This window comes from Notothenia rossii (assembly GCF_949606895.1).
Source record: "Notothenia rossii genome assembly, chromosome: 2".
In the NCBI taxonomy this organism is placed as follows: domain Eukaryota; kingdom Metazoa; phylum Chordata; class Actinopteri; order Perciformes; family Nototheniidae; genus Notothenia; species Notothenia rossii.
The window spans coordinates 91,006,987-91,023,592 of record NC_136904.1 but is presented as its reverse complement, the minus strand read 5'-3'; the positions used below and the strand labels follow the sequence as shown (position 1 = coordinate 91,023,592).

Sequence of the window (16,606 nt, the reverse complement as noted above, 5' to 3'; positions counted from 1 at the left end):
GCTGAGGACGCCATTAGCATGTCAATGGCTTTCTCTCTTCTCTCCCCCTCTATGTCTTTTGCACCAGAAAGTTTGCAGCACTCTCCACCTCCCCCTTTTTACTCCTACCGGCCAATTAGATTCCTGTTGATGGTTGTGTCTAGGGCTTGATTATGGATGCAGGCGGCTGCACTGCACGACTGCACTGCAAACACACTAAAGCAGGAACACACACACTAAAGCAGGAACACACACACATGCTGCTCAGCCACCGGAGTAGCACTGGCTCTTGTTAAGCACTACAAAAACTTGAAATCTTGCCAAGTATATGTGTCTAATATCTAGTCAGAATATGTCTTAACACCTGATATAAGATATAATAACTTGAGAAGTAACACTGCAGTGAGATATCGGGTCTTGTTTTTAGACAATGCTTCATCTTGTTAAGTCAAATAAATAAGTATCTCAGTTGAAACTTATTTTCTTTCACATATTTATTCGAAAATCACCAACTAACATCTGAAAACTTTTGAGCATTTGTGGCTTATATTGTAACACAACATCTCCTGATTCTGGTCAAATATAGTTCACAACTAGTTCTCCCAGCTAATTACAAGATCTGATTTATCTAAAAATCTTACCAAGCAAATGTTCAATTGATCTATTGGCAGATTTTTGTACTTATTTCAAGTGAAAACGTTTTGTTTTCATTATTGTTTAACTTGTTTTATCCAGTGAGAGTATTTTTGTTTTCAAAGAGATGTCCCTCTCTTGGCATATACTGTATATATGTGAGGGTGCCAGGAGACCCCCTGCTGGGTGTCACTGGCCTCATTTTAATCATCCTCCTCCATCTCCTCCTCTTCTCTGATCGCACTGCCCAAGTTAGAAGGTTGCCTAAATGTCTGGAAGTAAGAAGAGCATCAATCTGATCCACGTCTTTATTTATTTCTCTCCTCTCCCAAAGGGATTACTTTCATGCACGAGAGGAGCCGAGGCAGACAATTATCTAGAATTGATTAATTGCCTTCCCGGGACAATAGGCCAGTGGGACAAAGTTGTGACCCAATATTCAGAGGAGCCCGCCAACTGAGACCAACTAAGAATCAACACTAAACTAGGTCAGTATTACAGGAGCCAAATGGAGAGCTCAGACAAACTACACTTCAGGGAGTTTTCCCTTTCCTGTAGTGTGATATAAAGGTGCATTTGAAAACGCCAAAATCTCCAAATTCCAGCCAGTTACTCTCCCACACATTCCCCCGCTGCCTGAAACGCCTCCATTGGACAGATTGTACTTGATAGGCTAAGGGGCGGGACATCTCTAAGCGGGTGACCAATCACAACAGAGCCGGCCAGCTAACCAAGGTGCTGCAGCACAGGCAGTATGAGAAAAATAAAGAGCTTTTTGAACATTAAAGCATGGAGACATGTAGAGACACTACATTCTGATATACACCTGAACATCAGCAGGAGAGGACTCTTTAAAGTAGAGACACTACATTCTGATATACACCTGAACATCAGCAGGAGAGGACTCTTTAAAGGAGAGACACTACATACTGATATACACCTGAACACCAGCAGGAGAGGACTCTTTAAAGGAGAGACACTACATACTGATATACATCTGAACATCAGCAGGAGAGGACTCTTTAAAGGAGAGACACTACATACTGATATACACCTGAACATCAGCAGGAGAGGACTCTTTAAAGGAGAGACACTACATACTGATATACACCTGAACATCAGCAGGAGAGGACTCTTTAAAGGAGAGACACTACATTCTGATATACACCTGAACATCAGCAGGAGAGGACTCTTTAAAGGAGAGACACTACATACTGATATACACCTGAACATCAGCAGGAGAGGACTCTTTAAAGGAGAGACACTACATACTGATATACACCTGAACACCAGCAGGAGAGGACTCTTTAAAGTAGAGACACTACATACTGATATACACCTGAACACCAGCAGGAGAAGACTCTTTAAAGTAGAGACACTACACACTGATATACACCTGAACATCAGCAGGAGAGGACTCTTTAAAGTAGAGACACTACATACTGATATACACTTGAACATCAGCAGGAGAGGACTCTTTAAAGTAGAGACACTACATACTGATATACACCTGAACATCAGCAGGAGAGGACTCTTTAAAGTAGAGACACTACATACTGATATACACCTGAACATCATTAGGAGAGGACTCTTTAAAGTAGAGACACTACATACTGATATACACATGAACAGCAGGAGAGGACTCTTTAAAGTAGAGACACTACATACTGAACATTAACAGAATATGTCCCCTCTAACTAAGGCTGCTTCACCATGTGTCTCATCTTAAACACCTAAATGCAGTCTAGGACAATTTAATAATTTAGGTGTGAATTTTCCCAGCAGTTATATAACTCATGTGCTTTCTCTGGGTCTTCATTATGCGTGAATTAAAGCTCAGCAGAAGGGACTAACATTGTAAAGCCCCAAGACTCAGTGGGGAACTCTGCAGGGATCAAATAGGCTCTAAGTTAATCACGTTTCTTTTTCTTAAATGCTCAGTGCAGGTTATATGGCTCTTTAGGAATTTAAACTGAAATACATTACATTAAATTCGGACTTTTAGCAGACCTGCTGCAAATCTGCTGAGTGCTCCTTTCTGTTTAAAGTATAAATAGATCTTTCATTTCACAGATCATGAAGTAAATCGACTTTGCTTGAAGGAGTGGAAGTTCATGATTTCGGATGAATAGCCTCCGCATGAATCCTCGGTAATGAGTGAAAGCGGCAGAATGAACTGAACTCTCCACCGCCTAATGAGCCCGGCTGGGATTTATTTTATTGCTTTTACATCAAGTTTATATTAATAGACATTCAAGGGTTGTTTTTGGATTGTTCAAACTGCCAGAGGAAATAAACCTCATCATGATGTTTGATTGTTCGTGACAAATGAAAGCTCCACAAAATCACCAGTAATCTATACCTGCTCAGCAAAAAGACAGACTGACTAAATGAGCAACTAGCTGTTGAAGAAAGTGGAATATTAAGCAACGAAAGAGATAAATATTGCGCTTGGGGAATAATTATGAAAGCTAAAAGAGACTAGCATTCATCAGCTGGACAGAAACTGATTTTAAAAGTTCATAATAATCATAATAACTTAACTGCAAAATAACTTTATAGAGCAATTATGTGTTAGGAGAAGTTTTTTTTGGAGTAGTTCCTCCCGTTAGTGGCAACAAATATTCAATTCAAGTTTATTTATATAGCCCAAAATCACAAATCCTATTTGTCTCAGAGGGCTTCACAAGTCAACAAACACAATTGGCAATGTAAAACAATGTAAAAACAACAAACGCATCTTACAAGATCATAAATATAAATAATAAATACCAATTTAAAAAGGAACGTAACACAATTACACAAATACAGTTAGAGTACAATCAATACAATTCCATAAAACGAAGGGTCCATGAGGATGTTTAAAAGGGGGTTTAAAAAAAGAAAATATAAATTCAACCATATTTTGTCCAAGCTGCTCGACAATATTGATCCAATACAAAGTGTCTAAGCTAACTTTGACAAACAGAAGTATATGTGTGTAGTCATGTTAAAGCCTCCTGATCAATTTAAGTCCAGCGTTCACACTGTTAAAGGTCCGTTTACGATTCTGCGCCCAATTGAAATGTTATCATGCTCTTAAAAAGGTGTTTTCGCTGATGTTACAATACGTCATGCGAGAAACGGCACCTAATATGTTGTAAAAGAGAGAGCGATGTAAAACCGAATGATACTTAACGTGTTGAAGACACCAATATCATTTCTTAAGGTTTAGGCAACAAAACGACTGAAGTAGGCGGAGTAAAAAGTTGTATTTCGGTTAAAATAACTAGGTTTTAAGAAAAAAGTTTAATTGAAATTGCTCCTGTCGTAGTTACTAGAATCACTACAGGTCTGAGTTGTCTTTTCGTATTCCTTCTTTCAGTAATCCACTAAGTAGACCCCTACTGACCCACATCTATACTGTAATAACCACTCGTATTTCTTTGAACAGGCTGATACTAGAGATGTCCCGATCCGATCACGTGATCGGGGATCGGAACCGATCACGTGATTTTCAAAAGATCGGAATCGGGAGAAAAAAAATCGGGGATTTCTTTTATTTTTTATAAATGTTGTATTCAATGTTACAAAACAAAAATGCCCATGTTCAAGTCTTAAAGTCATCCTGAGGCCTTAGTTTTGGTTTCAAATGACAGAACATCATGTATGTGTTGCTTCTTTGGGGCTTGTTTTCATAGACCTGCTTATTTCTCTCAAATCTGGCAACAGAGTGGGCGCAGTGTCTAATAGTAGCAGTAAGCTAACGAGTGCTGATAAGCTTTATTTTGTTTTGATCCAATGCTGCACAACTGAACTGATCCAATGCTGCTGTGAAAGAAAGAAGCTATATCCATGTTGGATAGAATATCCAATTTAAATAAAAAAATAACCTTAAGGGACAACTTGAATGCTTTTTTTCTCTTAATGCATTGCATAAAGATCGGATTGGGGAAAATTGTTATCGGCAAATTGTCAAAATCAAATGATTGGAATCGGATCGGGAGCAAAAAAAGGTGATCGGGACATCCCTAGCTGATACCATTCAAAAACCGGTGGCCTTCTTCCACTCCTGAGTACAGAAGCATAAGCGTGATTGAAGCTAGCCTAGTTTTAGCTCCTGGGTAAGTGGGCTCTGGTCCATATTGATAGCTACAGCTCATTTCCCACAGCAGCTCCCTTCAATTAACCTGCATCAGAGCGGCAGCGGAGAGCGCTAAGTAAACTGTGATTAGAATGAAACTTGAGCTCCGGGGCCTCGGTACATGAAGGAGGAGAGACCTTCACTGTCTCAACGTGCATCCGAACAGTCAGACACGACCTCGGATCCACTTCCTGTGAGCAGTGAGCGCCATCTCACACACACACACACACACACACACACACACACACACACACACACACACACACACACACACACACACACACACACACACACACACACACACACACACACACACACACACACACACACACACACACACACACACACACACACACACACACACACACACACACACACACACACACACACACACACACACACACACACACACCCTTCCTGTGGCAGCTTTCATTTAGAGCGCCATCACTCTACTGCTGAAATGAAAACACGTCTCCCGACAGCCTGGGGACTGATGGCATTACGTCATTGTAAACACACAAACACCCCCCCCCCCCCCCCCATACACACCCTCCCCGCCACACACACACACACCCCACACAGGGTGATGGATGCCTTTGCGATGAATCATGGCTCGAGGCATTACCATGTTTTCGGCAGGGCTCCGTCTCCAAGCATCCCCATCGGCTTAACCCTCTGACCTTCACCAGAAAGTGCCTCCCTCCTCTCTGTCTCCCTCTTCTCTTCCTCCTCTCCCTCCTCCACTCTCTCCTCTCTGTCCATCTCTTCTTCTTCTTTACACCACTTTGCAACAAAGCCACTCTCACTCAGAGGCTGTGAGAACACCTCCCCTCTCAAATACCTTCACTCTGCACTGAATGGCCTGCTGCTAGCAACAGGGGGAATTAGAGCTGTGTAATGTGTGGGCTTGTTGTTGCACTGCTTCATATTTCAACACAATCCAACGTAGAGAAAGGTAACACAATTAGAGAGGGTAGAAGAATCCCTCAGTGACCTCTGTTGACTTTAAATGTTAAAATGCAACTAAATGAAATAAATGAAGTTTAAAAAAATGGCTGGGATTTAAAGTTAGGTTAAATAAAGGCACAATACAAGTTATGAGACTGATAGCAAATACTAAACAAACTTTCTTGAAGTTAGAAAAGATCAGGTGCCTCATTTATAAACGGTGCGTATACGCTGAAAAGATAGCCTACGCGAGTTTCTACGCAATGTTTGCTATTTATAAAATACTAACTTGACGGGAAAACGTGCAGTCCTCCACGCAAACTCTGACCCATGCGTACGCACTAAGCACAACAACGGGAGAGACGAGAAACTGCGACAGAAGAAAGAATGGAGAGAAATATGTGGAAATAATACCATAAATAAAATGTTACCTCTCATTTATCATATATTAAGAATTCATTTTTCAAACATTGATCAAAGCCAATCTTAAAATGATTAAACAAACGCCTGTTTGAGACTCCTCAGTGCACAAAAAAACATAACTTGGAGATATAAATAAATACGGATATGTTATTTAAAACCACCTCGAATATGTTGTGTTAATGTTATGAAATGTTTTCTAATAAATGATGCGGTAAGCAGGAGGACAGAATTACGTCTAAACTGACGCCGTTTTGTATTTTTTTCAGTTTGTAGATACGAGCATGGTTTTATATACTATCACGTTTAATCATGTGTTATGCCGTTTGCTAAGACTTGCTCATAAAACACAGGAGGTATGGACACTAAGAACGCCATATACACATTTGTTTTATTTCCTTTAACTGGTGGATATAGAGTTGCTGCAGTGGAGACGCTGCGCACAGCTGATCGACAGCTGGAACACAAACCACCAAATAAAAAAATAAACATCAATTGACTCCACTCCGCAGGGATCCCCCGATACCTTCTTACAGTTTCTCATCGTGGGGGGGGGGGGGTCTCCTGTCCCTGGTACAAACACACTGACACACTGCCTGAGGAAGGTTATGTGTATTTTGTCATTAACTTTTTTCGGACCACTTATTTATTTATTTTGGTGACGATCCGACCTCCCTGCTGCTACTCCGGTTCAAACTGCATCCACCAAACAATATGATTTATCTCGACCTCCCCAAAAGAAGCAAAATCTGACACGGTGTGAAATGTCTTTTTTAGCTGTTCTGTCGTCATTTCCTGCTATCTTCTCCATGCAGTCAGTCAAAATGAATATTAATACGGGCCGTTTCTTTGACTATTTATAGGCAAATAGGGGCGTTACGTGAAGCCCGAAAAAGCTGCGCCGCATTTCGAGTTGATTGTGATTTATAAAAAGGGAAACCGGCGTAGGACGTGCCACACACAAGTCCTACGCCGGTACGCAGTGTTTTGTGAATCGGAAAATGTCTGTGCGTATATATTGCTTTGTCCTACATAAGCAACCTTCCCACGTGAATCCTACGCAAGGGATTATAAATGAGGCCGCCGGTGTTCCCTGAATGATTCCTAAATTGTATTCAGGGAGACCTGGGGTCCACTTTTCCTATTTGTTAAAAGGATGAATTAACCAATTATTCCTGATGAAGTTGGCACTTCCAACAATAGGCTTTTTATATTTTGTCAGTTTTTTTAAATCCTTTGTGTGTTTTTATTTGCTCAGGGGCAAATATTGTGTTTTACAGTAAACAGTATCACATGTTTGGATGTGACAGACATAAACAACATGTAAATATGGAGGAATAAAAGCACTTGAGATTGACTTTAAAACTCTTTCCCTGATGCAGGAAACACCGGGCAGTAGGCCTAATGCGTCTCTGCTCCTCGTGCTCAGGGCCACCCGGTTTATGATTTGCCTCTGGCCTAAAATGCATTTCCATCTTTTAGCAGAACTAACAGCCATTTAGTTCCCCTGCCATCAATTCCCCCCCAACCCCGAGTCTGACACCACATTTCTCCCAATTTCACCGCTCCTTAAGACACAATAAGAATATCTCCCCTCCGGCATTTCGCCTTAAGGAAGGGAGAGAAAAACAGGCAGATAAAATAGCAGGAAATACAATTAGTGGCAGCTAAGGGGATTCATTACTTTGACTGCTGAAAGATTGTGGCTGCGCTCGAAAATGAATTCTATTTTGACGAGAAACAAAGAGCGAGATGTGGAGCGGGAAACACTAATGAAGTGAAGAGGAATTGCCGAGCAGCGGGGTCTGAAATGTGGTCGTTCCTGAAATGTGGCGCTGTGTTGATAAGGCCTCCTCTCACTGACACACTGCTAACATTATGTGGGACAACTAATTAGAACTCATGCATATTGTAAATAAGTGTGTCAGGGGAGTAATGGTTGTTTGAATAGGGGCTGTCTGCCACTTGTTACAGTCGAGATAGATTTGCATACCAATGCAGTGAGACAGAGCCTAACGGTGTCAGTTTACTCTATGGAAATATCTGAAAAATATTAAACGATTTGGAAAAATTGACTCGTTAAGTATTGAATCTGTTATAACTCCATATCCACAGCTAACATAATGTATCTAAATGATTTTGACAAAATATTCTTCTACTCTCGGTATTGATAGTGGATGCTTTTAGGCAGAGGTGGGAGAAGTACTCAGATCTTGTGCTCAAGTAAAAGTAGAAGTACTCAGAACTTGTACTTGAGTAAAAGTAGAAGTACTCAGGTCTTGTAGTTGAGTAAAAGTAGAAGTACTCAGGTCTTGTGCTCAAGTAAAAGTAGAAGTACTCAGATCTTGTACTTGAGTAAAAGTAGAAGTACTCAGATCTTGTGCTTGAGTAAAAGTAGAAGTACTCAGGTCTTGTACTTGAGTAAAAGTAGAAGTACTCAGATCTTGTGCTCGAGTAAAAGTAGAAGTACTCAGATCTTGTGCTTGAGTAAAAGTAGAAGTACTCAGATCTTGTGCTTGAGTAAAAGTAGAAGTACTCAGGTCTTGTGCTTGAGTAAAAGTAGAAGTACTCAGATCTTGTGCTTGAGTAAAAGTAGAAGTACTCAGGTCTTGTGCTTGAGTAAAAGTAGAAGTACTCAGGTATTGTACTTGAGTAAAAGTAGAAGTACTCAGATCTTGTACTTGAGTAAAAGTAGAAGTACTCAGATCTTGTACTTGAGTAAAAGGAGAATTACTCAGGTCTTGTACTTGAGTAAAAGTAGAAGTACTCAGATCTTGTACTTGAGTAAAAGTAGAAGTACTCAGATCTTGTACTTGAGTAAGAGTAGAAGTATCAGATCTTGTTCTTGAGTAAAAGTAGAAGTACTCAGGTCTTGTACTTGAGTAAAAGTAGAAGTACTCAGGTCTTGTGCTTGAGTAAAAGTACTCAGGTCTTGTGCTTGAGTAAAAGTAGAAGTATCAGATCTTGTACTTGAGTAAAAGGAGAATTACTCAGGTCTTGTACTTGAGTTAAAGTAGAATACTCAGATCTTGTACTTGAGTAAAAGTAGAAGTACTCAGATCTTGTTCTTGAGTAAAAGTAGAAGTACTCAGGTCTTGTACTTGAGTTAAAGTAGAATACTCAGATCTTGTACTTGAGTAAAAGTAGAAGTACTCAGATCTTGTACTTGAGTAAAAGTACTCAGATCTTGTGCTTGAGTAAAAGTAGAATTACTCAGGTCTTGTACTTGAGTAAAAGTAGAAGTACTCAGAGTGTAGGAATACTCTGTTACGGTAAAAGTCCTGCATTCAAAATGTTACTCAAGTAAAAGTAGAAAAGTATTCTCATCAAAATATAGTGAAAGTAGTCATTGTGCAGATTGGTCTATCTCCAATGGACTGTGAGAGAGTTGATTTTAAATCCTGATTAAAACACTGATGATTTGAGCAGATTTGTTCCACATAGAAAACAAAGATTGTTAGTTTCAATTAACACCACCTCTGCTTTTAGAACATTTCCTTTAAATGAACATGCATTAAGCATAAAACCGCAATACAAAGATGTATTAATCGTTCATATTCATATATAAGATGAGGTACATCTTCAAATTGATAGAGAGGTGAAAATATTCAGGATGTTTCAATGTCTGAAATCCTCATATGGCTTCTGGTGATTCTTTCCTCAGGTCATCCTGCTGCTCTTCACTGCAGATATTCTCTAAATGAAGTATTTCTTCTCTTCAGGGAGTCTTCATTTACGGATTCTTCCCTTTCATTTCCCGCCTTCCCTCTTCAACGTGACTCTCCATACATAATGTGCTATTTCGAGCAATAAACCCACACCTAGCACGTCAACACAACTCCACAATATGGCACATTCTGGCACAAATCAGTGTCCATGAGGTGCAGAGGAGACACGATGTGCATGGAGACAGGTGGGAACACAACTTTTCTGAGGTGAGACATCAAGTGTTTGTCTAACCCACTCTGATAGTTGTGCAAACCCCAGATTATGATCATTAATTTCCACCATTATTCACATGTATCTTCAACCAAGCAATGTCTAACCATTATATAAGGGGAACTGGTCATTCGCTGCCAACAAATGAATGACAAACAGATACAAAATGTGATCAATTGACCTCCATAGGTTCACATTCAATGTTATAAACCCACCGATGGAGTCTCCAAAGCCACGTACAAAACCACAGATGGACGAAATAATATTTTCAACAGTCCTTTGTCTCGCAGCTCATTGTCTCATCGACACACCCACATCCTCTCCTTTGTGTCTCATTCTCTCTCTCTCTATCTCTCACACACACACCTTCATCTACAGAAAGCAGCAGACATGGAGGGAAGCAGTGTGTGTGTGTGTGTGTGTGTGTGTGTGTGTGTGTGTGTGTGTGTGTGTGTGTGTGTGTGTGTGTGTGTGTGTGTGTGTGTGTGTGTGTGTGTGTGTGTGTGTGTGTGTGTGAGAATCAGCACATTCAAAATGTCAGACTAAATGTTCACAGAGAAATACAGAGGGTGCAGAGACAGACAGACAGACAGCAGGAGACATTCACTCAGCCGTGAACACAATGCTACAAACGCTCCTGACAACCTGTGATGTTTCCGCCTGTCTGTAAGTGTGAAAAGCAGCACTTAGACACAAATATTTCACCCTAAAGCGCTGTGTATCCAGTGCAGAGTCCAACTCAACAAATACGCCTGACTGCCGCCCTGAACATGATTCAATTTCACACTAAAGATGGGTATTGTAGGAAAACTCTGCAATGTAGTATACTGACAGAACAGGTTCTGCTTCCAGCTAAGACAACACATTGTGTCTACTCAATATTGAAAGAAACCAGGTTTACCCGTGAGCAGATTTCAGATATTAACACATCTAAATCACAGCTACACGTGGGGTTAAGTTACTGTATAAGTGCTTGTGTTGAGTAAACAATAAAAACTCATGCACCACGATTTAGTTGAAAAGATATTCGTATAAAGAACAGATTTTGTTTCACAACAAGCTGCATTTTAAGGGCAGAGAGGCAAAGCGGGTAGAATGAATGGGACTCAGTGTCAACGAACAGGCTTATGTGTAAACATAGTTGGTAATAAATCTGATTCTGATTACAGATATTCAGTGAGTACCTAAGTGCGAGCAGAGTTTCTGCAATAAGCAAAAGGACACAAGCATGGAGGAACAGTTCAAGTCAGATATTTGGCAGTAAAGACCGGGGTTCAGGTGAGGAGACTCTGAGGACATCTGGTGGACAGGTGAGGAAGGACACGCTTAGATAGGTCAAAGAAAAATATAGAGGACAGAGGGGAGCTTTCCAGATATGTCAATATGTATTTAATACCTTTTTTTTGTATTTGCTATACAACATTTACAACAAAAACATTTAACGAATAGTCTGTGTTTAATGTAGCCCTAGAAGAGCTTTGACCGAATATACCGTTTTATATTTGAAACACAACTATTATCTGATTAATAACTAAGAATCTGACACCTGCATTTATTACATAGTACTAGATGTTGATATACCAGTTTGTTGTTTATCGCTAAAGGACGTAGCAACATAAACTAAATTCAATATTTGCTATACAATCTGTACGTTGCTGTTTGAATCTGCTTAAAGATCTTGTAGATGCAGCTTGAGAAAGAAAGGGGTAGAGGATGGTGGACTGCAGGTTGAATAAAAGAAATGCAATAAAAATGTTAATACATTCTGTAATTACTTCATAAGACGAAATGTACAAATATTTCTATATTGGACATTTTAAATATTCACTGTCACAGTAGAATCAGAAACTGGTTTATTGCCAGGTAGGTTGACACGTATGAGGAATTTGACTTGGTGTCGTGGTGCATGCATAAAAGTCAAACATTAAAAACACAGATAGAAAACTGTTATAAGAAAAACTATAAAAAAGAATACGAACAAATATAGTATAAATAAAATATAGCAGTATTCACATTGCAATAGAATGGAATGTAAGGTTCTCTGTGAGCAGCCAATCAACACACACACACACACACACACACACACACACACACACACACACACACACACACACACACACACACACACACACACACACACACACACACACACACACACACACACACACACACACACACACACACACACACACACACACACACACACACACACACACACACACACACACACACACACACACACACACACACACACACACACACACACACACACACAGGAGGGAGCACTGACATGGTATTAAACAACATAATGCTCCCATGAAATGAGCAATAACCCATTAGCTCGTGTATCTAAAGTGCTTCTTAAGGACCGAGAAGAAGGGAACTCTGTCTGTAGATACTTTGGATGACATTAATGATTGTGACCATATAATGTATGTTTCTAATTTGTCGTCCGTAACTGTGCTGCTGTCTATCCTCTCATCCGAGTAAATTCAAGAACAAACAAAAGAACCTGGGCACCAAGAAACAAACATTCATATTAAAGAAAGCCGTTCAAATATAAGGAAAATAACAAGGACAACTGTAAGAGAAATAGGAGGTCATTAATAAGAATTAATTGGGCCAAGGATAAGAGCGATCAGGCATGCTCTAAATGTTATTCCATGTTACCAATCTAGCTCAGTAAAAAACAGCTATCATCTGCAACATTATCCAGTCAATGAAGCGATTTTAAGGATCCACGTTGAAACCAAATATTGCTTAATGACAAAGCATCCAACACACAACCTTTTGCTTTGTGACATCATCAAATCCTCAAACACATGTCTACATGCAGGACAGGTAGACCAAGGTAGGTACCAACCTTTATTTAAACTTGGAAATATAATGGAGGTAGAAATCTGGGCACTAAGAAACAAACATTCATATTAAAGAAAGCGGTTAAAATACAAGGAAAATGAATCAACCATAACGAGGATAGCTGTAAGAGAAATAAGATCTAATTACGACACACCTTCCTGTGAGAAACCTCTAAAAGCAAAAAGCTGTCTACATGCAGGACAGATAGCCCTGCACACACACTTTTAGAAACGTTACTCCTGCTAGACATGCTGCAGCACATCATGACAAGCTGCCCCCTTGCAGTTACCAATTGCCAAATATGCAAGGGGGCAAATACACACCACCACCCCCCCCCCACTCTCTCTCTCAGCTCTGCAGCTCACAGATTACCTCTCTGCTCTCACAAAGACTGCGTCAATAATTAAATCTCCGGCCAATCTGCAGGAATTAATGAAGAGTGTGAATGAAATCAGCCATGCGTCATCAAACTAGGGGCAGAGAGAGAGGAGGGAGAGAACTAGTAATACACTGACACGTTGACTTTTAGTGAAATGTATAATGTCATCAGATTACACGTGGTTGTATTAGGTTAGTTGAAAGAAATAATATAACGTTTAAATACAACATATTTGGTTAAACGCACCTCATACCTTTCAATGTCCTCCTCATTACTCACAAAGCCCTCAACAACCAGGCCCCCCCCCCCTCTACCTCACAGACCTGCTGCACCACCACCCCCCTTCCCGCTGCCTCCGCTCATCAGAAGCCAACCTCCTATCCATCCCCACCCGCATCAATCACCGGACCTGGGGGGACAGAGCCTTCTCCGTCGCTGCCCCCTCCCTCTGGAACTCACTCCCAGAGCCCATCAGAGACTGCCCTGACCTCACCACCTTCAAAACACTCACAAACACTCACCTCTTCAATCTGGCTTTTAATGTGTGATTGTATTGCTTGATTGTAATTTGACTTTAACTATATATATTTATTTTTTGTTCTTTTCTTTTCACTATTTGTAAAGCGTCTTTGAGCACCTGAAAAAGCGCGAACAAAATTAATCTATTATTATTATTATTATTAATAAAATTATGTGTACTGTTGACATAATACATTTAATTAAAGTCAACGGTTCAGATGTTTCAGTGTACAGTATACCGAATGTATCCTATTCTACTGTACAGTATTTCATTAACCTTCTGTTTGACCTTTTTTAATCTTATTTGCCGATATTTGCATTATTCCTGCAACCTACTTAAATCATTTTACGTATTTTACTGTAACGTTAAATATCATATCTGTTGCATTGTTAGATTTGTATTGACAAAACTACACTGTGCTATTGACAATAACGCCTTTGAATCGGTGATCGTACCATGCATATTGAAGATGAGAAATCAGATACATCACTAGACTAATGCTACCTTCAGTGTGCTAAGCTTAACGAGAGAACAACTCTGTTCCCATAGGAGTTTGAATGTCCAAGAAAAACACCTAGAATAACAAATGCATTTATTTTTCCTCGGGTCATAAGGGAGGCTTAGCAAACTCTCTTTTGACGAGCGAGTTTGCACAAGGCACTTCCTGTTTAAAAGGAGCAAACAGTGACCCTTGACCTCTGCTCTGCCCTCCTGACCTTCAGGGAAAAGATGCTCGCTGGGACCGAACATCAGCAAACATTCCTCCAGCTGTTCCCCCTGACAATAAAACTCTGCTTCTGGCAGACTTAATGGTTTCTACCTCAAGCTAAATACTTCATGCTACTGTCATTGAGCATAGCGTGAATTCAACTGAGAGGCCTGCTGCTTCAACATTTAATTTCAGTTAACTGACTGATCATTTGATTTGGATAACTTGGTTAAACTGGAGATTAATTTTGATATCATTTAGTAATTAAAATGTTCCCATTATCATCACAAATGATTAAAGTACTTATGTTAGGACTTGCAATCAATAATTAATTGTTCCTGAGACACAGGGTCCCACATTTAATAAGATTAGACTGAAGAACTCTGTCCTATAATTAAATACAGCTAAGCTAAATAAGGCACTTGAACATATTGTAATTATTTGTTATGTTAAATGTCTCTTTGTTTCTGCTCTAAATATGTGTTCTTCTTGTTGATGTTGCAAATGGACAAACAACATCAAATCTGAGACAAAGGGTCCCACATTTAATAAGGTTAGACTGAAGAAGTATTTTGTGTACCAGTCAATCCTAAAATGAAATACAGAGCTGAATGTAACGTTGAAGACACTTGAACATATTGTGATTACACGTTATGTTAAATGTCTGCTTCTTTGTGTCTGCTCGTAAAATGTGGTCTTGTTGATGTTGCAAGTGGACCTGATGTGATGCAAGAAACTCACTACTGTAAGAAATACAATCAATGTTTATATGGCGTCATTTAAATGAAATACACTGTTTTAATTTAAAGCCGTTTTATTCTGAAACCGGAAGTTCACACAACGACTTCGGGTTTTGCTAATAAATATTGTTAGCTTCAATTTAAGGTTAGCATTAGCATGTGGCTAAAGACTAAAAACACTGTCCTTAACCCTCACTTATTGACGCTGCAATACTGTTATTAGGGAGTGTTTAAATAACCACAGACATTAGAATTTTATACAATTCAAAGAGAAAAATGGCAGGATTTGCATTGCACACGCCCCCGTCGACGCCGGCCAATAGGAGAAGACCACAGAGGATAACTGGAAAAGCAAGCCAAGAATCGCTCTCGGTTATGGCTAGAAAGGATCCGTCTAGTGTAAATATGACGTCACGTTCTCGTTGTAACTCTCGTTGTAATCGGAGCGGCTCGGAAACACATCTACCGCAGTAACATGATGCAACATACACATTAATGCAGCAGCAATATTAATAGAGAAACATCAGACTTAATAGTAAAACACTGCAAGGGAACATTTTATTGCACCAGGAGCTATCTTGGGACTTTTACTGCAACAACGTTGACTTGCCTGTGAATACAAAATAAACCATAGTGTTGGTGATCTACAGTGTTGTCATTCTTCTTTGAACACCAACAAGACCGCTATCACCCTATTCAACAATCACACTCCCTGTCATTGACATAATTAATAGATAGTTTAGCTTCTCACCATCATTTGCTGTGGCCAATTGATGTTAACGATCGTAACTGAAAGGCTGCCTGCCAAACGTAAACATTCAGCCACGTGACATTCAGCCAAACTCTCGCGAGAGTTTTACACAAGACGGATCCTTTCTAGCCATAACCATCGCTCTCTTCCGCTCAGCTCACCCCACGCGACGGGAACAGCTGTATATCGCATTTGCATTTGTATATCCTCGCATTGTTTTGTTTAATTAAATGCTGTTAACTTCTATAACTTCCTTGGACTCTTTTCAGATTATCCTGGTCTCGGGGTTTAAGAATTCCTAACACTACATTAAAGACAGTAAGTGCTGTCAAAGTGACCCAGAATCCTGCAGGTTCACTAGCATCAAAGAAACACAACCTTGTTATGCATCAAACCAAGGTTCTGTGGAAATGTTACAAGACTTCAGTTTATGAAACCATGCATTCAATTGAGATAACTTCCTAATCTAATAAATATAAATGATCGTTTTATTATCCCAATAACACCCCCAAATGCTACAAAGTGCACTTTTGAACAGAAGATGCAGAGAAAAGAGTTGAATGTGTCATTGTGTAACGGAAGATGTTCTAATATCTAGAGTAAACA

General features: G+C 39.8%; 1 protein-coding gene across 1 annotated transcript in view; it reads right to left on the bottom strand.

The window, feature by feature from the left end:
- Nucleotides 1-8,129: 8,129 nt before the first annotated feature.
- The window catches only part of LOC307029753 (adenylate cyclase type 5-like), a gene marked incomplete at its 3' end in the record, with an annotated part of 223,850 nt that continues 215,373 nt past the window's right edge, over nucleotides 8,130-16,606 (bottom strand). The window contains exons 12-13 of the mRNA XM_079665834.1: nucleotides 8,263-8,308; nucleotides 8,130-8,146 (exon numbers count right to left, since the gene is read on the bottom strand). Coding sequence (XP_079521960.1) covers nucleotides 8,130-8,146; nucleotides 8,263-8,308 — 63 coding nt within the window. The remainder of the gene's footprint in view (nucleotides 8,147-8,262; nucleotides 8,309-16,606) is intronic.